At 33.8% G+C, this 25,601-nt stretch overlaps 2 protein-coding genes across 2 annotated transcripts; one reads left to right on the plus strand and one right to left on the minus strand.

The window, feature by feature from the left end:
• The first annotated feature begins 537 nt into the window (after positions 1–537).
• Positions 538–7,741, plus strand: LOC142986324 (uncharacterized). Its single transcript, XM_076134771.1, has 4 exons — positions 538–655; positions 1,356–1,554; positions 2,316–3,136; positions 5,268–7,741. Exons 1-4 carry the CDS (start codon positions 644–646, stop codon positions 5,643–5,645), a joined length of 1,410 nt encoding a protein of 469 aa, XP_075990886.1. The 5' UTR covers positions 538–643; the 3' UTR covers positions 5,646–7,741.
• A 3,495-nt stretch (positions 7,742–11,236) lies between these two features.
• Positions 11,237–12,303, minus strand: LOC142986590 (uncharacterized). Its single transcript, XM_076135109.1, has 2 exons — positions 12,289–12,303; positions 11,237–12,073 (listed from the first exon to the last, which is right to left on the minus strand). Exon 2 carries the CDS (start codon positions 12,067–12,069, stop codon positions 11,344–11,346), a length of 726 nt encoding a protein of 241 aa, XP_075991224.1. The 5' UTR covers positions 12,070–12,073; positions 12,289–12,303; the 3' UTR covers positions 11,237–11,343.
• Between the last annotated feature and the right edge of the window lie 13,298 nt (positions 12,304–25,601).

Raw genomic sequence — 25,601 nt, forward strand, 5'->3', positions numbered from 1 at the left:
AGCGCGTCCCACTGTCTCTACCCGTAGCTACTATTATAGCTAGTGTTTTAAATGATTTAGTTTATTTATTAGTTAAATTCTTTCTACCCCTATGGGGCTCTGCCTACCCCTACGGGAACAAAACGTCATTTTATTTTAAATATACGTTTATTTCCATACATAATAATTATACCTAGGTTTTTATTACTGGATACATCATAAAAATCTAGAATCCAATCCAAAAAAATACACTTCCTAGTGAATCAAAAATTATTTTTTAAGTATTTCTATAAATGTTTACAAAGTTTATAAAAAGTTACTAAAAGTATTGTTTTCTTGTATCAAATTTAGAATCGCTCTTTTCACACTTGAATAAGCATCAAGTGTTCGTTACGCATATTTATTTATTTTTACCTGAAATGTACAGATACGTAGGGTCATAAATAATAAATTCTCTAGTAAAAAGTGACAGTTCGTCTAGTCTAGACGTCTACCGTACTGTACATGTACTAATTGGTGTACCGTACCGAAAGTGGCACGGCGCGCGCTGCGTTCGATCTGCAGTTCACTCACCGGCTCGCCCGCCCCACGGCTCCTGCATCGCACCCGGCGAGTAATGTATAATTGTGCATTTGATTGAAATTGTACTTTGAAAAGCTGCATCATGGCAAATCCAGTAAGTAGACTTTATTTTTCAAAGCTTATTTGCGGCTAAAGCACTGTTAAATATGAGAATACCGTTTTTATAGAGTTCGCCATGTCGCGTACTACCTACCTATAGCTATAACGAGACTGTAGATGCAGATTTGCGAATTTAAGCGTCTGTGAATCTGATCGATATTCGTATCATTGTATTCAAGTGCCCTTTTCAACTGTTTTATGTTTAATCTTTAATGCGTATAGCTATGGTATGCAATGGTATACTATAAAAATAATTTCGTAGATCAGTAGGAACAACAAAGAAAAACTATTACTGTGTAAAATATGTATTCTTCCAATTTTGCTTACTCTGATTGTCTGTGCGATTTTATTAATATTTCAATGGTGCTGTGTGTAGTGGATTAAATAATGAATATCAATCAGTTTAATGTTGTCTTTAATTAAGAATTAGAGACTTATATATAGTAGGTACTATGTAGGTCTACATCAGAGCTAAGCCACATGGCATTGTCCGCCATACCTTTAGTTACAGTAAAATAATAGGTACTAGGTATATCTTCATACTTCATTATATAGTATAAATAATATATAAAGTTCTGCTATTGCAAGGCAAATAGTCATTCAAATACTGTATTCAGACCTTGACGCTGGACTTAAAACTTTATACATAGCAACTTTCTTTCAAAACTGTACTGTAACTGGATATTTTTTTCCAGGAGACGGTAGTTATCGGTGAATTTTCAAACACTCAGTATGTTTTACCTCTAGACAGTTTAGACATGTGTTTCCTAAACCGTTTTATAGACAAACCTCATGATCAGAGAAAATTACTATGGTCTCGAGGGGACCTAGATGGTACACATTATGTCAGAGTAACGGTTACAGAAGATATTAGGCATGAAGAACCTTGTCTTGGTAAGTGTTTATGAAAATACAAATTCAAAGTGATCATAATATGATGATGCTGGTATCTAAGTGCTCTCAAGCATTAAGCATGTTTTTGAAAAAAATAAGAATAATCATTGCTTACATTTTACAAAATTCAACAAATCCATAGAGATGTTGTGATCCCTTATGGATAAAAATATTGAGAAGCAGTTAGATCAGTGTGGCTTGGAAGAATTATGAGTTTCCTATAAATGTTAATTTAAACTATTTAACACTCATTATTGGTAAAAATTACACTAAGATTCCACTAGTTTTATTCACCTTTATAGTCAGCAGGTAGATGTCTCTAAATTATAGAAAAGACTGGAAATATATTGTTTATATTTTACAAAACAGCCCAATTCTATGGTGACATGACTGTGTTCCTTTAAGGATAAATGCACTGGGAAGCAGTTAGATCAGTGGAGTGCAAGAATTGTGATTTTTCTGTGCCATTATGTAAAAAACGCATTATCAGTGAAAATTACACTCAGATCACACTACATAATTTAGCATCATCATATGGGTTTTCAAGTCAGTATTATCTACCTGTAGATGTACCACATATCTTAAGAGTTAGTGAATAAGTGTGATTCATAATTATTCACAGCGCTAAAGATAAACACTAATAATGGTAATAGGTGGGTCCTGATAATCCACTAACAAGAATTTAAGTTTTTTATTTACACATAATACTTACAAATTATAATAGGTGCCTTAAATAACAACAAATTACATGTTGCTTGCAGAACCATTGGAGAATTACCTGTGCCATGTGTGCAATGTAAATGTTCCAAAAGATTATAAGAGAATTCACATGTATAGTGAGATTCACCAGATGTATCAAAGGTTGTATGATATAATGTTTAGAAATATATCAGAAATACTGCATACTTCCGTTTTAATTTCTGAAGCACCACCAAACTATGAGGTATTTTACTGTGAACCTTGTAGCAAAGTTATAGCTCGAGATAAACAAGGTAGACACAACTCATCGCGGTATCACTGGAACTCTGTACAAAGACAGAAAATTGCAGAGAAGTTCTTTGCTATGTACACAAGGAATGCCGATGATGATGACACAGATTACTTTGCAAGTGACAGCAGCAGTGCAGATCAAGATTTGAAGTGCGACGAGAGCAATAATTCTCACACCAATGTAAGCGACGCCGGCGGTGAAAATGAGAGCGAAATGAAAATCGTTCCATATAAACCGAAAGAAGAGACCATTGATGCGGTACCATCAACTAGCAAGAACAACACAGTCACTGTTGATAAACGAGATGAAGTAATAAAATATTTTAAGAAAATTATTGCTATGTACGAACTTCGATTTGAGATGCCAACAATTGAAGATGAAAACATTATCGTAACGACACCCAAAGGCCATACAGAGAAGATTCCATTTAATACTTTTCATGGTTTAATTCAAAACCAAAAGTATGAAGACACGAGATATTGCCAACTGTGCAATAAGTGGGTGATTCAAGACAACGTAACTCACATTGAATGTATGAAACATGTGAACAACATAATACAACCAATAGATGATCACTTCTGCAGGAAACTGGTGAGTCTTATATTTGCAGTGTAACTGTTTATTATTTTCCTATACTTACATATTTATATACATCTTACTATTATTTTTAACATAACAACCATCTGCTTGATTAAAATGACAAATGTCAAACTGATTAGGGTTGGGATTGTTGGGAAGTATTCAACATTGATAGCAATTAATAGACATTTAAGGAAAATATTATTTTTTTCTAATTTTCTATAAAACATCTTACGAGTTTCAATTAAAAATCAATTAAATTAGACTAGGAAACAAAAAGGTGACTTTATGATTTTGGAATGTAGCTGTACCTAAATCTGATGTATTTTTTTTACGAATAATAATAGTTTACCTACTATCTATTGTGTCTCTTCAGGCTACATTTATTATTATTTAACATTTATTCTCATGACTAAATGAAATAGTACTTGTTGTTAGTTTAGGCCGATAGTGTGGAATTATTTTGATTTTCAAGTGAGGATCTGTAGGTAGGTAGGTACTACTTTAAAGAAATGTTGGGTAGATAGGTATTGATTTTTCAACTTCAAAGGCAAATAGGTACCACCGATAATCTTTTTTTATTCTATTGCTGCGTTTGGAAGTTATAGAATAGTCTATTGAAATGTTACAATTTGAGGGCCGAATATTGTATTTCTTAGAGGACGCAATTTTATTTATGACCGGGGGGGGAGGGGTCAATAGAAGCTTAACTTGAAGGGGTCGCCATTCTTGTGCCACGGCCGCCATCTTGGAAAAGGGGGTGGAAACACTTTTTTCGCTAAATCTCGGAAACTATGCGTCATACAATAAAATTGCAACAGCCTAATTTGTAGTAAATTATTTTGCCTGCAAATATGTTTATAACTTTTTGCCCTAAATTAACAATTAAAGAAGTTATAAGCAAAAAAGTGATTTTTTTACAAATATTTTCTTCTTCGCTCTATAACCTTTTTTTGACGACAGCCGCGCGGATCTGTCTCGGAGGTTAAGCCACGCTTGCCGAGGTTGTTCTGTAGAACATGATGGGTGACCAATGTACACATATCGAGTTCTTCCATGTTTCGGAAGGCAAGTTAAATTGTGGGCCCCGGCTGTCATTTTCGAAGATCTTTGACAGTCGTTAAAAGTAGTCAGAAGCTTGAAAGTCTGACAACCAGTCTTACCGAAGGGTATCGTGTTATATCCCAGGTTGTGGGTTGTGGAGGTCAGATAGGCAGTCGCTCCATGTAAACCACTGGTATTCAGCTGCATCTGGTGAGACTGGAAGCCGACTCCAACATAGTTTGGAAAAAGGCTAAGCTGATTTATTATACATACAAAAAAAAATACCGGAGACCAATCTTGTAGAGCATTTTTTGAAGAAAAAAATTCCCTATAGCTATTATAAATTTCATTAATTAGAAATTCAGTTACAGCGGTTCGGTTACATGATCCAAAAATAAAATTGCGTCCTCTAAGAAATGTAAAACTCATGTAACATTTCAATGTACTAGAATAAGTACCTATATTCACTGTCAGCAAGTAATGTCATAATCAAAATAAGAATAAAGTGTGTCGTTGGGTAGCAACTATACAAATACAAATATTATAAATGCAAAAGTTTGATGGATGTTTGCAATTAATTCGGATTCGAAAAAAAATGCGTACATATTTATACTAGGTAGGTATATATTATGTCCTAGAATAAAACATAGGATACTATTTATCTCAGGGACGGTATGTCGTCTAATATTTTTGGCTTCTACGCGGACGAAGTCGCGGGCAGAAGCTAGTACAAAACTTTGGTCATCTTCAATGGCTGTTCTAAATTGCTCGAATATTAGTTGGCTAGATATTGAAATTTTTATTAAAAGGTGCAGTTGCACAATGTACGCCCATGCCTTAACAAGGATCGGTTATCGCAAAAATAATGAGGCGCTCATAGGTAAGTTAGGTTAAGTTAGTGTGATGGCGCGGACATTCTATAGATGGCTGGCCGCATAGTATATAAGAATAGTAGGTAGTTTAGTATTTGAAAGAAGCGTCTTCGTATTTTCGAGGATGGATGTATGAGTTGAAAATAGCTCTACATATTCTATGATAGGTGGTTGCTAAAGTTTGGTATGTTGCAATGACACAAAATAATACATTTAAATTATTTCAGACAAGCAAAAAGGTTTGGAGTCATTGCCTCCTGTGCAATGATCTAGTGCTCATTGGATCGGACCACATCATTGACGCGGAGCATGAGAAATATTACGAACAAGTGGTTGAGGAACCGCCAGAAAAAGAAGAAGACACGAAACAGAAGACTTTCTGCAATGTCTGCCGGCGCGATATACACACCCATAACTACTTGGACCATATTAATTCTAAGAAACACAAGGCAAAACTTGAACTATTAGAACCTGACAAAAAGATACGAAAACAAGTTAACGAAAAGGCGATGATCTGTGAACTCTGCCAGGTATCGGTGGCGCAGTATGGCAGGGTAGCCCATGAAAACTCCAAACGGCATAAGAACAAGCTTCGCTGGGCTTAAGTCATCACTCCGATATGCTCAGTAATTTAATTTAATTTTAATAATTTATATTTGGACCACCAGTTAACATAATTATTAAGCTATGGCCTATTCGTATAAGACTATTTAACGAGTATCGACTTTTTACTCATTATTTTTAATAAAAATAAAATACCATTTTAATTTTTCACCAAAGCATATAGTTTCGTTCCTTTTTGAACTATTTTGTATTATTTATACTCTAAATGAATTTTAGATCACACTAAATTGAAATTAGGCCGTAGGTTCGGTATTTCTGTAAGACTAAGTAATGCATTTTTTTTTATTAACTTGTACTGTCCCATTGTTGGGCAAAGGTCTCCCCCAGAATCTTCCACCGGTTTTTGTCATTGGCTGTCTCATGCCAGTCCTCCAGATAGGTGTGCAAGTCATCGCACCAACGTTTTCGTGGCCTATCTTAACGTCGTCGGCCTTAAGGCGTCCATTCGGTCACGACTCTTGCTCACCAATCTGGATGTATCTTGATAAAAGTCTCCTGCCCAATCTCACTTTATTTTATGAAATAAAATTTGTTTTAGTGTGTAATGTATAATTGTGACTGCTGACCAAAAGGTCTCAGGATATTGCTATTGGACTTTAAAAAAATATTTATCTTAAGGTAGTATGCCCAGTAATGGCAACAGGCTCGCCCTCTACTACATGTGTGTGACTAACATTGATAACGACGTAACTTAGTGTATTCTATTCACTTCTGCCTACACCTTCGTGTGTAACAGAAGTAATAATATTTATGCATGATCTCAGTAAGAACCAAATAATATAAATGTAACGTAAACTAAGTGCATGCCAAATAGTATTTAGGTGAAATATAATTATAATTACGGATTTTAAAGGTACTTTATAAAATTCTGACTGTTGTATTGACATGTCTTTATGTGGCATATTATATATTGTAGAATATTGGAAATATTATACAATTTTGTGAAACATAAGCGAATAAATGTCGTCTTTTTGATCTCGTATTATATAGGGTTAGTCATTTTGAACTCTTGGTGTAATAGTAGGTACATAGGGTAAAAGTAGTTGTTTAATTATTTATTGTGTGGCAAAGCTCAACAAATGAGCTTAATTTGACATGGTTTTAAAGTAATTTTAAATTATGAAACGAATTAAAGTATAAAGTGGCCCCAAGTGGTTTGAGTAAATGTGCACAAGGTGCGGCAAGCTAAATGTCTTTTGTTTTTTTAGTTCGACATGATACCGCATTTATAGATGTCATTATAATTTTTCTTACTGGTAAGAAAAACAGCCAAGTCAAATATTAGGTTTCAATTTGTCCTGAGTTGCTTGGTTCCATTTTATATGTATTCAGGACTGTCCAGTGAATTTGGCATCCATTTTGATATCAATACTTTTGATTGGATTATATATGTGCTCAAAAATTTTGATCTCGATGTTTAGGTTAATGGTAATAAACACTAGTATAGGACAAAGGTTACATTTTATGTAGGTATTTAGTATTATTGTAGTAAACATTTATGCAAATAAGGATATTATTATAATTTGACTTGCTGGTAAAAACTGGCTAATTTAAGCTTCAATTTATCCTAAGTTACCTAACCTTATTCTTCTTATCTTACGGTAAATGGTCAATCTAGTGTCATAGTTGTTCAAGCCGGTCGAAGGCCTTTGACGTGGCTTGACGACTGTTATCTTAATTGACAATAACCGGGATCGTTTTTTTTTTCGTGCCCTCCGTGCATGGAGACGCCCAGTTCAAATTGCATCATGCGGTCACCCATCTATGGAATGACCGCGCCAAGGTTTGCTTAACCTAAAGATCGTTTACCGACAGATGAGTGCAACTGGCTATTGGCGCCTCGGTTACCTAATTGCAGTATTACTATTTTTAGGACTGTCCAATAAACTTTAATTTTGATATCAATATTACCTATCTATTAGAGTTTTGTGTCACATTTTTACATTAATTATTTTTTCGATAATAATGTATAGGAAATAAGTACAGTAATTTCGATCTTTTGATGTAATAGTATACGATATACCTAGATAATAGTTTATGTATTATCATTGTAGTAGACTTTTCTGGAAATAAAGATATCAATAAAATGTATTTTTATTTCATTTTTCACCTTTGCCCGGGTTACCTGAAAATACATTTCTAAGCCAAGTGTTAGTTAGTATGACTATAGTCTGACAATTAGAGAGCCTTGGCGTATATGATATACTTATCTAGATAATTTAAAAAAATCTGTGGATTTCCAAAATAAAGTAGCTGTATCAAAGGTCACCGTCAACAACATAATAAGCCTAAGGATCACCGATGTACTAAATTTTGAATGTTGTGTTCCTTCGCCAGCCGCAAACCTTGGATACAAGGATCTCTATTAAATTGTGCAACTTAACTATAGATCAGGTGAGTGTGAAAATAGGGTAGGTGCGTAGTACTCGTAACCAACGGTCCTGTATGACAAGATCTATGGATCTGTACGATGGGGGAAATTATTTTGTTACCTGTTTAAATATAGGGTTATAACACGATACCCCTCGGTAAGAGTGGTTGTAAGCCTCTCAAGCTTCTGACTGCAGCCGGATTGTCAGGAAGCCTACGATGAAAACGAAATTTCTTCAAATTTTGAAGGTGTTTGTTATTGACCTCTACCGAATCTATATTAACTTTGGGTACTTTCATCTGCCAAAAATGCGTTCGCGGTGGTCACTCCCGCCTTTTAAGTCACGAACGAAGATGGCCATTTTCTTTCGGGACCTCATTACAAATATTCCTTTTCCTGACGCCACCTGAATCATCTGCAATAGATGGACACAGGCCAATGACGATGATGATTGACACGCAGTAGGCAGTGTTTAATACAACTTTGGAGCTAGCAAGAGGCGCTGATTAGGCGGTTTTGCGATAGTCGACATCGGTAGAGAATCGCCTTAAGTTTTCCCATCATGTTATCAGGTTCAGATGTATAAAATGCGCACAGTTATAAGCCAAAAATACATCTATCATAGCACAGCGAACTATATTTTTGATGTCCGAAAACCGCTTTAATTGTATACGAACGAAAGATTTTTCTTTCGACTGTACTTCGTATTGTATACTAGTCAAGAGGCAAACCAAACAAAACAGAAATGTTCCTTTAACATTTTCTTTGTGGTCAGGCGGTAGCATACGTGATTGGCTGATCGTGAATTCCCGGATTCGGATTCCAGTTCAAAGCAAAATATTTCTAGAATTTCAGTTGATTTTGGTCTGTAATGCATTCAAATTAATTCTGGCTTAAAGGGCTATAATGGTGCTGGGTTTACAGAAAACCAGATTGATTAAAAATCCCCTGTCCAATAACCGCAAAGTATTTTTTGTGCTTAGTTTCAATCGACAAGACCAAGAGGACTTTTTGCTTTTCGATATCTCTGTTGACTATTGTAATTGATCGAAATTAGTTAATTATGTGATCTTCAATAGAAATTAAATTGATAGAATATTGGTTAACCAATTACGTATATGTATATGAAATACTTTAATTTATTTCATTTTCGTAAGTTTCAAGTTCATTTGAACAATTTTGCTATACCTAATATGAATAGGATAATAATTTATTCGTAATTGCGTTGTTTGCATTTCCAACTATAGAATAAGTACGGATTAAATTGCTCTGATACTCTTCTGAATATGGACGTAATAACTCGACTGGCGCAGCGTGAGCATTGATAAATAAAGAGCCCTCTACACTACTTTTACGATGTATATATTTGATAATATTGAATATGTAGCTCATGGTCATGACGCCTGAAAGCGTCGTTCAAGCAGTAGTAGAAATTTAAATTCTAGAAATTGTCACAATACCTATATCTTGTACAACTACCTAATAATTAAATAAATTACAATAATTTTAACCTATTTCTCCCCTTAACCAAAAAATATTATCCTCGGATCTACTGTGCTGGCAAAAAGCGGATACCGGACTCAATATTTCTATTCAAACTTTTTGTCTATTCAAAATGTCATGGTTATATGAGCTAAACGCTATTGATTGGAAAACTAACGCTAATAATATACCTCAGAAAGCGGGTGTCAGACATGCGGGACTAATACAAAGAAAATCCGATTCGTAGCGTCACATAGGTAACTATCATATTTTGTCAACAAATAAGTCGATAAATCAACGTACGCATGTAAAGTAGTGAAACTTAAAAATATACGTAACTACATTACGAATGCCCGGTTTCTGAGACACATTTAGCGGTAGTTTATCTATTCAGCAGCGTTTAAAATCATATTATAAAAAAACACTATTGAATAGATAAACTACCGCTAAATGTGCATCAGGAACCGGGGGTAAGTAGCATTTTTTTAATATTCTTGGTAGAGGGTACCTGTACTAAATGAACAAAACCAGAAAGTTATAGCACACGTGTCCCTGAAACAGCTTAGGTACAGCACTTTAGTATAGTGAGATTATTCCACATACATTTATGTTTCCCTGGGTGTGTTAAGTATGAGTACACTAACGGTACAGCATGGTTGAAAGTTACTAAGCCCTTAATGGATTTCGAGAGCTAAATCCGAGATGAGTTGTGTAGCCTGTGTACTGCAACATAAATCAAACTTAGCACTTGCCACAGGATGCAACTTTTCGTAATATACAATACCTATAGAAATTGCTCTAGAACTTCAATATGTTTTGCGATTCGGACACAACAGTTCACTACACCATTTTGACACAGATCAGTCCTGCCCTATTTCTTATTTCTACCACGCACCGTTTCGAAAATAAATAGAGGCTAAATAAGAATAAAAATTAAATGTCTCAAGAAAAGTCACACACGGACATCTGATTCAAACTAATAAGAGCTTACTATACGTTATAAATAATATACATAGTTATATACCTACTTCTTAATTCATATGCAGAATCTACCAAGGAGAGAAAGTATGGTGGGTATAACATAATAACCGTACGGTAAAATGTGAACAAAAATTTGCAACTTAGTATTTACAATGTAGTGTAAAGTCTCCTCAAGCGAGATGGTATTACTAGCGATAACAAGACTCCCTCCAGTTCTCAGATCCTTTCAATCAGACCGACTTAGATTGTGAAGATCAGTAGCCATTTCCATTTCATTGGCAATACGATCTACCATATTTTATTACCTCTTTTTTAAGATTGCGCAATTTTTCTAGAAGATAGTGCGTAATTTGTTGTAGTTAGGTTAGGTTGGTTAGCAGTGTTATTGTTCCCGGATCTTTCTACTCCAAATAATACCTAATAATCCACATCATTGACCTGTACTCATTTATTGATGATGACTAATGCCTAATGTATCTCCAATAACAATGGAAGCCTAATTAAATGACTGTTACAAATAAGTAGGTAACATTTGAAATCCTAATCTTGACTATTTAATAATTGATTATAATAAGAAAATGTGTGGATACTTAATCAAATATACATAAAGGTTATAAAAAAACGAAAAGAATGGATAATATTTGATACAAGTAAAGTTTGCAACTCAGAGAGATACATACATACATACTTTAAATTTAACAGGTTCAGTTAAAATAGCAAGATACGCGTCGTTAAAAATTAGCAGGTGGAAGTAAGTTTTAAATTTTTATATTTAACGTCAAGTAGCGTGTAGGAATAAATTACACGAAGTACTTATTGATAAATTATTACAAATATTTATAATATTACGGATCCAAATGTAAGTGATCATATCCTTGCCAGGGTCGCACTTGAGTCATTCTTATATTACACTTATCGTACCAGTTCACGCATTTCTTCTCAATTCCGTAGTAAATATCATTAGGTATAAATTCTTCTCGTTTACGCGGCAGTTTCGTTTTAGTTTTTGATTTCTTTGTAGTTTTAGTACGTTTTGGCTTCTTCGTAGTAGTTAGAACAGTGATAGTAGTTGAACGATTGGAAGCGATTCTTAAGTCTACACTGTGGCCAAGATTAATGGCAACCGTTGTAGAGTTACTAGGTTCAGTTACACTTTCTGTAGTCGTCCTAGCCCGCTTACGTTTCCCTTGCCGTTTGTGTGGATGAAACACAGTATCCCACCAATCCTTGATTATATTTCTAGTCAGCCTCTGAGGTGCTTCGGTCACAAATACGGTGTCAAATTCGCTTTTCACATATCTCAGTATGTCTTCGGGTTTCGGTATAGGTTTGGTCTCGTTGAAGATCGGTACTACTTGAATGTTTGTATGGTTCAATCGTGATGCTAGATCAGTCTTGATAGCTTCTTCTGTTTGAGAAGAGACTGGACCTTTGGCTACAACCATTTTTCCATCAGCGTTTTTGTAGAACAGCACTGTTGCTAGTACGTATGTGTTATTGGCATTGGTGTCAGGTTCAGAGTTAGTTAAGGCTGCAGTTATGTATGACAATAATAATCCTAGTATCAACATGTCACTGGAAAAACACAAGAGTTATTTAATAGCGTGCTTCATAATCCTCTACTGATATATTTAGATGGAACTAGACTGTCGACCTGAAAGAACTTTTCTCATTAATTATTCTGTCATCCACATTGACACGAGGTGGACATTCATTGAACTATCTCTTCTTCGAAGATTATTTGTGAAACTGTAAAGATATATTCCGATTTCATTATGTCTTATACCTACAGTTGATGTTGCTTACCTTCCTTCAAATTACTTGAGTAAGTACATTTAAAAACGTTAATATTGACCATGAACAATATTATCAAACTATGCACTTATCAAGTTCCGCACATTGGCATTTCATTAAAACAAACCATATAAAATAATGATGCTATAAAACGCTATAATAACCAAAACAAAACAATTCAACAATATCTTATTATTTTTCTTATATTTGAAGTGATTTGAAGCATTTCTCCGGAATTATTAAATCTCAGTTCACGGAATCTATTGAGACGAACAAGGCCGGCAACAAAGTATCTTATTTTCTTATGAATACTTGAGAAAATGATATATTTTTCATTGTTACCATGCATAAATATTTTTTAATTGTTCTTAAAGACCCTGCCTTAGTAGGTACACGTGTGAGAGATTTTATTTCATCTAAAAAGAGAATTTTCTTCAGAAGAGGTCGGCCGTGTAATTTCCACTTAGAAATATAATATTCAATTAATAAATATTACCATTTGTTATTTATCGTTTTACACCATGGACGTTAACGACGTTCATCAGTAAAACTCTAACTAAAATAAACTAGTCCTCAGTTTCATAGCTTATCGATGTCTGATAGCATAATAGTGTCTTATAAACTATCCGGTAGATAATGGCAGCAAATGTATGAAAACAACTGTCATAATTATTCTACCTGTATGCGTATCATGTATCTCAATTGACAGCTGGTGTACGTCAAATTAATAGACACTATGTGATTGTGTGTTGTGTATTTCATTTTGACGAAACTAATAATAATCACGGTTTTGTCAACGAAACAATGTTATTGTTATTGTCTCTTTTATTTCAGAAAAGTGAATAAAGTCATTCGAGATTCACAATTGCCACCCTGATAATGCTATCTAAAACTTATTAAATAATGGGAAGCCCAGGCCGTATATAAATAAAGTGTAAAATGCGCGCTTTAAGTGGAGAAAATAGGTTACGTCTTAATCTATATGCAAGATCCACACGCGTTCCCTTCAAAGGCTCACTCAAGCATGGATGCGTAAACAACATAATCTTTCGAAGATACATTTGCACCATTCTTTTTTAAAGCCCCTTGTGCATTTCCGTACGATGCATTGTCGGACAACAAACAGTAAATAAAAGACGCTCTTTCAAAACAAATCTGTGGGTATCACAGTGTGCATTGAAGATATGGTTCTGTTTTATAGACATATGGAAATATACCTAACAAACATTTTTCTGCCTCTGTGGCGTGGTCGATAGTGTATTCGAACTCTGTTCGGGGAGACTCGGGTTCCATTACCGTCAGAAAAAGTGCTATGGATCTTTTCTAATTTTATTTATGTTGGAATATTCATCAATAACAGCCGAGGTTTGATAACATATTATGTCAGTAGGCTTGTCCCCTATTATATGGAATAATAACATAAAAATAGTAATAAATAAATAAAAAAAAAAAAATTTAACCCATAACTGTCCCACTGCTGGGCAAGGCCTAACCCCTCCCTCATTACGGGAGGAGTAATAAATACCTAGTAATAATAATAGATAATAAATCCCGAATCGTGGGTATACCTATATTTACTATACCTCTCTTAAGATCTTCGGGTATAACAGGTGTGATGGAAACGTATGTAAACCCTACTATTAGTGCGTGCTAGGTAGTGAATTTTGTGGCTATATTTTGTTCCATATGGCTATCAAGCCAATCACTTTTACGTGAGCAAAAACTTAACTCACTTTTATGAAATATTCAAAATAACAACAATCTATACAGTAAATAAGTACCAAATGAAGTTCCTCAAAAAATATGTTCGAATTATTATAAAAATGCACGAATATGACCTTTTCTGTTTTTTAATTTTACACCGAAAGTGAGGATTGGAAACAGCCGTAACAGTCAACTAAAAAGCTGAGCGTATCCATCGTAAAAAAAAATTATGTTTTCATTAGTTCACTGAAATGCTAAACATAAATTAGCACCGCTCCTACATGAAACACTTCACAAAATTAAACGAACGTCTAAAAACCCTGCCTTCACAAGCGTCTTACGCTTTTAGCATACGAAAGGCGTACATAATTCGCTAAAATATTGATACGTTCTTGCCTTGAAACGCTGTAGCTATTAACAAATAGATTGGTCAAAGGAGCCGGGTGTCTAGTTGCTGTTGCTCTTGCACTTTAGACTAGTTAGCTCAGGGTGAGAGGCTTTCCTTGAAGGACAAAAGGAAAGCTTTATAGAGCCGCTGCTACTGCTATATACTAACGTGCATCTTATGTTTACAAGAGTACTATCGTGGACTAAATTCTGTTTTACGACGTTACAACCAAAATACGTACTCATATGTACGTAATAAAGAAAATGATAATATCTGTAAATTATTATACTACTGTTGTAGTAAATCTTACATACCTTTATAGTAAAACATAAAAATAATATACCTGAGCTAGGAGGCTTTGGAGGAAGATGTATTTGTTTTTTTTTTTGAGTGCATATCTTTGCAAGTATTCAATACTTATGTGTGCGAAAACGGAACCATAATAATTATCCAAATAAGCTTTTCATAACAGATTTTTTATTTTCATTTTATATTATAAAATGAGTTTAAAAAACGGTATAGATATACAGCATAGCTTAGTTTTACTAAATAAATACATACAAAGAGATAAAATATTATTGAAAAATAGCTTAGTCACTGTGGTACAAAACTATTATGTACATAGCTACAAAGTGTAGTTCTCCTCGTTGATACTAGATGGCAGACGACGTCACGACGACGATAAGTGAACATGTTTTCATGTTATCATGTAATTACTCCATTAAGATATAATATTCCTTTCAATTTTTACTATTATCTAAGAATTTTCTGTTACTTACTTATTATAATATATTATTATGTTGGTTCCATGGTCTAGTATTCCTAGACGCAACAAATTCCCATATTAGCAGTTGTCAGTAGGCATATTAGAAAAAAAAGCTTCCTTTTAGAATACCATAAACTTCTTTTATTTTAACAAATAAGATGAGTTGATAATATTTACTGCGAGGGAACGCCCTCGAAAGATATACAAATATCATATCGGTGATGTCTTCAAAAAGGTCAAATCTTAGTAGGTACTTGTGTATTATTGATGTATGGATGCAAAGTACCGTTCTCTGGTCTGTGCCTAAAACTATGAGAAAAAGGCATGATTTTATGCATGCATGTAATAGCATATATACCTATATGTACATATGTCAATCTCGTATAAGACCAGTATACTATTGAAATATGTGTTTAAGTTACGATAGTTAAAAATCATTATTTCAATCTATACAAGGTATGTTGTCTCTTTTATTTCCCTGACTTACTTAAATGTGCTGTAGCTTTATTTAAATGTATATAAACAACCAGTAAACCTAAAATTAAATAATTTATAATGTATTGATGTATTGTCATCCGAAGTCGTTAGCAAATAAAACCGAATAAAGTATAATAGGACAGGACAGTAATCAATGACACACTATCATACTTTGTACTCTGTAATCCTAATAAATATGAAATCCAAATAAATAATACTTATTAAATTCAATAACCTGATACATGGACTGTCATAAATCAATTCCAAAAAATTGAAAAAATTATTTTCAAAATTCGTGGGACTAACAGTTTTTTTGGATGGGACAGAGCCGGGTGATAATTTATTTTAAAAATTACATTATTTACGAGTAATACATTTCCAAGTTTAAATCTCCATACATACATCCAAACTATACCATTCTATATAATAAAGTTAGACCTGTATTCTGATAAGTAAGTACCTCACTTTTATAATTTCAAATGCCAAGGTTTTAGTGGAATCCTAATCATCTATTTTCACTCCAGGCTCTCCATTCAGCATCCAATTAGTGCTAACATGAATGCATCTCGCTAAGTACTATGAGTATTTGATTCACGTATCTGGTCTAATACGTAATTCCTCATCAACCAAGCCGTAATTTCGTGCATAAATTATTTAAAAATATCCTACTAATAATATAGACGGGGAAATTTGCGAGTAAATTTTATTACTCAGTTTTAGTTTCAGTTTGAAAATATAAAAGATTGATATATTATGTACCTACATTATAACCCTGAGAATCTTTAACTTGTGTGTTGAAGAAAGTATAGCTACAATTAATTTTATTTAAGAATATTTCTTGTACCAAGCAGTAGGTATTGTTAGTAATAGCTGATTTTAAACAATAGCGATAGTAAGTATTATAATTTTGACAGTAATTATCTGACACTTTATCTTTCAGAGAAGTTATTTGAAACTTACGCGTAAATCACGAAACTTGTCCTTAATGCAATACCTTCATTTCGTACCTAGCACGCAAGATTTTTTTACAATAGCAAAAAAAATACGTTCCAAAATATTTGCTAGTAACTGTACACCAAAATAATGTGTTATGTTAAAACAACTCTATTCAAACAGAATATCAGAGTGTTCGTGTAACCAATTATACGGAATTCACTTGCAAACTTGGATATCGACTGAAACTATAGAATCTAGAACCTAGACTAAGAAACTCGAGCTTTCGGCTTGAATTTCGTTACGATCGATCGCCTCCTTGCGCTAACAACTTTGTGATTGTGTTAAAAATTCACTAAGATAAAGTTTAAAGGATATTTTGACTTCATGTTTTTGTGAACTTGCTGCGATGTGTGTAGACATCTTCCTACTATCATCACCCTGTAACAAGATCGAATCTTGTTCGGCAGAAACATTTATGTGACGAGCAAGTTAATAGCTCCTTCATGACGACATTCTGGATGCTATTAATTTATATTTATGTTCATAATTAATAATAGTGGCTGCATCTGTGGTCTGGGCTATAGGTATTCTACAGTGTGTTTACGACTGCTGATTTCGATAAATTCTTATGCAAAGTAGTTTTGATATTTTCCAATTTATGTTAGAGTATTTCTCAATAATAATCGAGCTTACATATTTATAGGCTCGTTCTCTATTTCAGTGCACTAACATTGTAAATATCGCGAAACGTGGTATTTTTACATCTTCGTAATAATAATGTTATCTTTGTGATACAAAGAATATGCATAGAAAACACAATATAAAACACTAAAATCATTGCAGTTTAAAAGCTTTAACAAACGTAATACGCAATACACTGTAAGAGTACATTAGTTCGATCGTGGGTTCATAAATACGTGATAATAACTCACTCACTATAATGTCACCCTTCCGCTGAATAGACACAGGTGCACGTTTGTAGACGCCTATTATAATGCGACTATTATCTGTAATTTCATGAACGGATTGCGAAGAAATATCGGGGGAAAAGTTTAACATTTTATGCAGATACACTTTTGTAGCTAAAGCAGAATAGAGATTTTTGAAAATATGCTTAAGTTAGTAGGTGATTTTTATACTGTTGTTACAGAAATCGTCATCTAAGAAACCACTAAATAATAATTGGAAGACGAGCTGATGACAAAAGATGAGTAAATTTAGACAGCCCACACGTGTTCTCCAGATAAACCTATGTTATACAGCTGTTATATTTTTATTAATGGTTTCTTTGACGACTTCAAAAAATAAGCAGAGCTTGTGCTATAATGCTTCATATTATTCTTCTTAAATATTAACTAAGCAATCATAGATAGGCATGAGTGGCCAGTCTACAAATCATATCTAAGTGTAATGAAGTAAGCACTGAAAAGTACCCTGTAAGGTCAATATGATTTCTACAGAAATAAATTATTTTGTATCATTCATCAGTCAGTGGTGCCTTAGATTGATATATGGTATTACTTAACAGTATTTAAGAGGTCTAAATGTTAACCCTAGAATCGACCAAAACCTAACTTTTTCCAGTAGATGTAAACATAAACAGAATTTATACCTTCTCGTGATTTTCCGACCCACTCTTAACTCATTTACCTGCCTCATATGTAAATGAAAACGCGCAATAATTTATTACGCAACTAAACATCGCTAATGAAAGTGCAGTGATTCAAGTTCACATGACGTAGAAGTACTTCTATGAACCGGTCCCGTGTAAGTGGGATATTAAAATAGCTTATACCAGTAGAAAACCACCTGACTCCTCTCGAGTATATTTTTATCCCATTCGTAATCGTTTATATTATACTAGCTTTTACCCGCGACTTCGTCATAAATTGCGTCATTTTCCCGGGATAAAAAGTAGCCTATGTCCTTTCTCGGGTATCAAAATATCTCCACACCAAACTTCATGCAAATTGGTCCAGTAGTTTTATTAGGCATGATTGAGTAACAGACATACAGAATTACTTTCGCATTTATAATATAAGTATGGATTGTAAGTTAATATTGTACGTTTGATATGTAGGTATATTAAATCAATCGTCGGTGTGCTTGTAAAACTTGTTATGTGTGCGTTTTAAGAAGTTTTCAAGACAACAATAAAACTGTTTTACGCTATGTACCTATAACGTTGTGATACAAGACGATACAAAAACTGTATTTCACAATGTACTTACTATGTTTTGTGATAATATAAGAAAGACAAAATTTTTATTTACTGCTATATTTTGTTATTTTAATACGATTTATGTCGTTATAATTTACCTAATTTTACAGATTTTTGGTAGTCCTGCAAAAATCTTTAAATGCACATATGAGGTTCAGCCAGCGCATCGACGCCATGCTGACATTTATGTAAATGTACAAAAAAATGTTTAAGTATTACGCTTGACAAAGGCATTCGTACTTTTAGTACTGAATTTCGTGAAAATCGACTCGACGATATAATTATGAAAGCGTAACGGACAGATAGACTTTTTTAATTGTAATGTGAGTATAGAAATATAGTAAATATATAACAATACAGACTCGTGCACACCCACCTTGTTAACGTGTATTTACAAGGGTGAGTTTACATGTGCTCGCTCTGTTGTTCATGCTCATGTTCATTATAAGTCTCGGTATAATAAAAAAAATGATTATCTATTCTAATGATTTTTTTTAACTGATAAACTTTAAGATGTAAGAAATTAAAGGCTGTAGAATTTATTAGGAATTCCCAGGTTATAACTTGCTATGGTTATAATTGCTTTACAATGTTGCGTATTACAGAAAGCAGATGTTTAGAGGACAAACTGTAGTAAATAAATGCTGGGTGTTTGGTAGTTCACGTGCGCGAACGATTTTTTTATAATCCACACAAATACATATTACGAATATATCTTTTTTTGTCAAGGAACTTAAAAGCTCTGCATAGTACCGTGACAACTACTTCAATTACGCCACCATAGATGATTATGAAGTATGTTAAATGGTGGTCAAGCAAATTAACAAAGATCAAAACCTCGATGGGTAGCCATTTATAAAAAATACATAGACGCAATTTATTAAAAACAATCTTTCTACCAATATACTTCCGGCTATTGGAATATTGATTACCCTCGTAAGTACTTAGCGGAGGTCTGCGGAAGCTCGGTGTAAAATCGATATCAGACTTAATACGGTTAGACTAGACAGCATATTAACGCGCGCCGCACTCTGTGCAAATAATGTAATATTTTGAGTCGAGATACTGCTCGTTGGGCATTTTCTGTATTTTATAAAACGTCGTGTTAGCTCTAATTAGTTATTCAGTGTTTTGTCTGTGACATATATTATATAGTTTCAAAATTGATTTGTGACAAAATACTGTACTAATAAATACGAGTTTTCGCAATGTTTATTAGTACGTACCTATGTGTGTTATATTTTCTGTCTGTAAAAAAATACACAAAATATTGAGAGTTTAAGATAAAATACTGCGATACAATGTATATTGATATTGGATGGACGTAATAATATTAGACCTAATTTACATGTCTGAGGATTCTATAGTTCTATTTTTACCTATTCAGTACTCATTTGCGTTAATTTCAATGCGTTGTACAATTGATCATCGCTAGCTTTTTCTGCCGCACATTTATGTTACGAGCTTTCGTTAAGTTAGTTAGCATTACCTTGTTTTTTTTAGGCACAGTATCATTTTCGTCTGTAAGTTCTAACTAGGTCTGTATCTTAGGAACCCATACAAAATCTTGTCAAAAATAGCATAACAATCGAACATTAAAAATCATTTCTTGACGAAAATCGTAAAATAAAACAATAGACGGTAAGAAGTCGCAAGAAACTCAAGGTACTTCTTTTATTCAAGCAACATTGTTTCGACGACTCTGTCACCTAACTATCGCCCATCTTCGTATAAAAAATTCAACGGCACCTCGTAACTGAAAGTCGAGGGAACTAATTTAATATGAAACTAGGAGTCTAGCGAACACCTCTACATTGGCTTTTACTGTTGACTTTTATGACTTTATTTGTTGGATAGTTTATGTGTAATAGAAGCAGCTTGGTTTAGACTATTTGTGTAACTAGTATTGATTAGCCTACCTTAATACACTTGCGAATAAGAAAATGATTTTAGTAATCATATTTTAATAAATAAATTGTTTATGAATTCACAAATATAATTATATGCTGGCAGTCGATTTCCTCACTTTTAATTTATTTACAGGCGGTACTTTCGAGCATAGACACTTTGACACTTAGAAACTATTGCAATGATACTTCCGACGGCGCCCACTAGAGGCGTTAATCAGATTTACATTCAAGTGGAATAATACGCGATTTCTTCACTACTTGTCGGATAAGCTATGCAACTTAGCCCTTAGTTTCGTTCTAAGGACCAATCTCACAATTTCTAGATAAATATCATAAAATTCAACTAGTGTATAATGTGACGAAAAATGCCGCAATTTGTGCCTAGTTGTTAGCTAGCTTTTGAATCTTACACTACCGTATGTCGAATCACAGGTTTATATTGTCGATTTACGACTTTTGAAACTTTTCAGTTATGTCAAGCTGACAAAAGATTTCAATTCCATCTTAAACAAAAATATTTCGTGTTTTAAAAGGGCGCAATATTCAATTCCTATAAAAATTTATATTGAATAAAAAGAACGAATACGTTGTCGCAAGCTTACGAGCTAGAACTACTGATACTCCTCCAGAGTAGTTATAATCATATATTTTTTCTAACCCCGTATTCTACTGTTTTAAATTTCAATCCAAAATGTAAATTAAATCATACACACCATACACCTTTATACAATATTAACACATTCAGTCACCACGACACCGCAAGGCCTAACAAAATTGCACCACAATTACATGTTGCCAATAACATAACCGCGCGTCTGTTCAGACATGGATCGATAGAATATACACGTATTACTCGCAGTATAGACGAGATTGATGGACACTGTATTATATTATAGCACTGCCTGTGTACTCTGGGTAGCCTGGTCGGTGCATCTAACTACTGATCATAACATTTCGGGTTCATATTTTGTATGACGTGTAAATAACTGGCAACTGTTTCATTGATTGCAATAAATTGTGTAAGATTCTAACATACTTATATTTTAGACCGTACTGATACTTTACTACTACTTACTTTACTTACTGATACTTAAAACTTTTTATATAATTTGGTTTCGGTAGTGTATTTAACTACTGATCATAACATCTTGGGTTCTCGGTTCGGGCTAAGTTCTATTGGTCTGTTCTAATTTATGCTATAATATTTCTCAATAGTAGAACGACTTTAGTACCTTGCTCAGTATACGAGTGTAGGCTGGCCCTTTAAAACATGGGACTGACATTGAAAATCGTGTATCGTGAGTGTATTTCATACAGTTCTGGCCTCTGCTTAGGCGAACGGGTATAACAGGCGTGGTATTATGTTTGTATGTACGTAAAGGAGAATTTTTAACGACATCAGCTTGCTTCTACTTTGGTTGTTTTCCCAGTTGGAACAAACCTTTGTTATTAGGTATTTACGAATAGTAATCATTTTTGACGTTAAAGAAAAAATCTAGAAGCGCTGATCTTATATTTTTACAATTTTTTAAAACATGTCGGTTGGTATCTCGTTAGTCACAAGTGTTGGTGAATCGATATTCAGTAATTGTGAGGTATATTATACGTATCTGTGAAGTCCCTTACGAGTCGCAACTTTTCAAATTCGACAGACGTTTACGTTCATCAAACTCCCTGCGTATATTTTTCCAGGAAAATGAATTTCAAAAGCAGAATAAAATTGTATTTTTCACTCACCATCAGTTGAGATGGTTAGAGAAATCCTTAATCCAATATTGAATGAAAAAATAATAAAGAACATTTTATCTTGCGACTAGATTTGCGTCGTTGTGAAGCCAGCTTTATTACAATAATTATTATTCCGCCACCTACACGTACCCGTGCCTCGGAGGTGACAGGAAATAAAATTGTACATACCTAGTAGTAGAGCATAGTAGCAGACGGCGGGCTTATTACGTGATTTTCCCAGACTTTTAAATGAGTTTTGCATCCAACAAAAACGAAAAAAACTTGATGCCGAGCCGCAACTTAATACAATTTATGACAAGTCTTTACCGACTCCGAAAAGAGGTGGTTCTTAATTGGTTACATTTTTTACTTCTATTTACTGATACTTTAGTGCTGAGTAATTAAATTAAAAATACAATAATTTATACCTTTTTATATCATAGGGTTAAACTACTAACTGATAGAAACCAAGGTATGTTGCCCTTGAATTTGATCCAATGAATTTGAATAATGTCTAACATTGTAACTCTGAAATATACTGTTATACATGATGGTGTGTAGAGGCGAGGAGGTGTGAGGAGCGAATTGTCATAAATCTGAGAATGCTTGCTTTGAAGTAATAAGCTACAACGACACAATTGTGTAACGATCAATTTGGTAAAATTCCACAACCGATGATTGTCAAATCGCATGTCACACCTTGGCACTTTGGATTTTAACCAATTCTCCGAATTGGCAGTTATTTTTGCATATCTCTGAGAGTTATGATGCCTTATTAAATGACATATTTAAACGTATTTTTACCATGCTTATTGTATCAGTAAACGTAGGTGAGCAAAACAGGAACCATATGATATCTAGTTTATAATATTATTATGCAATACATAAATAAGGAAGCTTTGATAGGAAATAGCAATATTACTACTTCGATTGTTAAATTACATTTATTTTCTAGGCCACCTAACACCTTTCAACAGTCGTTCTCTAATACCTCTTAGATTGCAATCATCTAACCAATTGACGCACTTCTTCTCTATATTATAATAGATAGCATTCGGAATCACAGTAACAAATGGGTCCATAACCTCAGCATTGATGACCAGGAAATCATTTCTGCCCTGTTTTTCTATAAACGGTTTATCGAACAATGCAGATTTTTTGTGTGCAAGCGCATTTTTTAATTCACTTTCTATTAAATTAGCCTGTGCATCTCGCAAATCATCTACATTTTCTTCTGGGAGTTCACCCGATCTCAAGAACTTTTTCCCTTTCTTCAATTTCTCATATCTTTTCATATTATCGTACATGGTCCTTGCCTTCGCAAGACTGTCTTGGTCGAGCGTCCTTCGACTTTTGTTCAAGATCATCTGTACCATTTGAAGGAGAGATATCCCCCCTCGATATTTATTGTGCTCTGCATTACCTTGTTTTAGTTTTCTAAGACATGTTGCGTGTTTAAGAGTGTTGGTGATGAATATGATGAGAAAGAGCTGTATCTGAAATAATAAAATCGATTACTTCACTAATGCTGTGTAAAATTCTTCCTCAGAAACAGGAGAGAGTATCTAAAATTCTTACATCGGGTGTGTTTTTATTTATTTTTGGCTATATTTAATTGTGACTTTTACTTAATATAAGTATAAGTTGATTTTTATAAAGATGTATTATGCTAGTATGGTTTAATACTATCGTAGCAATATTAGAGAGGAATAGAAGTAATTTTATAAAAATAATATATTTATTTTTATAGTAATAAGTAGTTGGTATGATTTTTCGGGTCTATCCCACTAGTCCCGTTGAGTTGTCCCGTGACGGTATCACTTGTCCCGCCACGGGACAACTGGGACAAAATAGTGCCAGTTGTCCCGTCACGGGACAACTCAACGGGACTAGTGGGATAGACCCGATTTTTCACCGGGCAGGCAGAGCATTCTACGATCAAATGAATATTCTAGTTTTATCTACATACAATTAGGCCATATATGACCGTTACTTAAGAAAATTACGTACCTAACGAACTTCTTACATATAAAAACATATGACATAATAAAATATACTAAATATGTCTGCGAAGAAGATGTCGCATAATATTGCTGTCTTAGCGGATGTTGTATTGCATCCGGTTCTTTCAGGCAAAACTGTGATTCCGGTAACAAATGTATACCAATTATTTTAGTCCGAATACAGTAAATTTATCAGCACAAATATTTACAGACATTTTTATCGGGAAAACTATCAAATTTGGTCAAATAGTTTGCCCAAAATTATTACCACCGCTGCATTCTTGCAATCAACATTTTGGTATTTTTTACAACGAAGCCCTTGAAAAATACTATATACTATATAAGTTTACTATACTATATAACTTTGCCGTGGTATGCATTTAAGCGCAATTACAATTTGTATCATATTTTTATGCTCCTGTCTATATCTAATAGTCCACCGTCTGTAGACCCACGCTGAAATGTCGTTGCTTTGACAACGACCTACCAGACAATCTTAAGGTAGAAAGACTGTCAAAATTATTTAATATTTTTTAAAATACTTGCTCTTGCCCGCGACTCCGACCGCGTGAACTATATTAATAGGTGTATTATCTAAGCTACAATGCTGCCAAGTTTCATAAAAATCCGTTTGATAGTTTTGATTTCCAAACCTTCATATACCTACATAATGTTATCTTTTGCCCTCAACTTCACGTTAAAAGATTTCCCGAGGAAGAAATTATCCTATGTGTTATAAACTGTCTGTAAATTCATTTCATTTCGTACATTAGTTTTATTGTGATTGAGTAGCAAACATCCATCCACACAAACATACAGACCCCCACACTTTCGCATTTATAATATTAAATTGAATAGTACAAATGGCCCTGCACTTACACCCTCCAGTTTCTATAAATTCTTTTCGAGGTTTTTTCCTACGCTTCCAAGCATATTCAATAATATCGGTAATTGATCTCCTCTCAAAAAGCTCAATTTAATTAATTCCAATAAACAAATATGGCTTCAGCATTTCTTTTGAATATTTTTTAAGAGATAAGATTGTTTTATTTTGAATATCTATAGAATGTTTCATGTACATTCAACGTTAAAAATATGTGTACACTGTCACATCTCAAAAGCATATTCACAAACAATCAAGCCTTTTCCCCACAAGAGTACGCAGAGACCAAATAA

The sequence above is a fragment of the Anticarsia gemmatalis genome, chromosome Z (genome assembly GCF_050436995.1).
Source record: "Anticarsia gemmatalis isolate Benzon Research Colony breed Stoneville strain chromosome Z, ilAntGemm2 primary, whole genome shotgun sequence".
Taxonomy (NCBI): domain Eukaryota; kingdom Metazoa; phylum Arthropoda; class Insecta; order Lepidoptera; family Erebidae; genus Anticarsia; species Anticarsia gemmatalis.

What these genes read in the sequence shown, in the direction of transcription:
- LOC142986590 (XM_076135109.1), bottom strand. Translation starts at nt 12,069, where the DNA reads ATGTTGATACTAGGATTATTATTGTCATACATAACTGCAGCCTTAACT.
- LOC142986324 (XM_076134771.1), top strand. An exon ending in GCATGAAGAACCTTGTCTTG is followed by an intron (nt 1,555 to 2,315) that starts GTAAGTGTTTAT and finishes TGTTGCTTGCAG; the next exon opens with AACCATTGGAGAATTACCTG. An exon ending in ATCACTTCTGCAGGAAACTG is followed by an intron (nt 3,137 to 5,267) that starts GTGAGTCTTATA and finishes AAATTATTTCAG; the next exon opens with ACAAGCAAAAAGGTTTGGAG.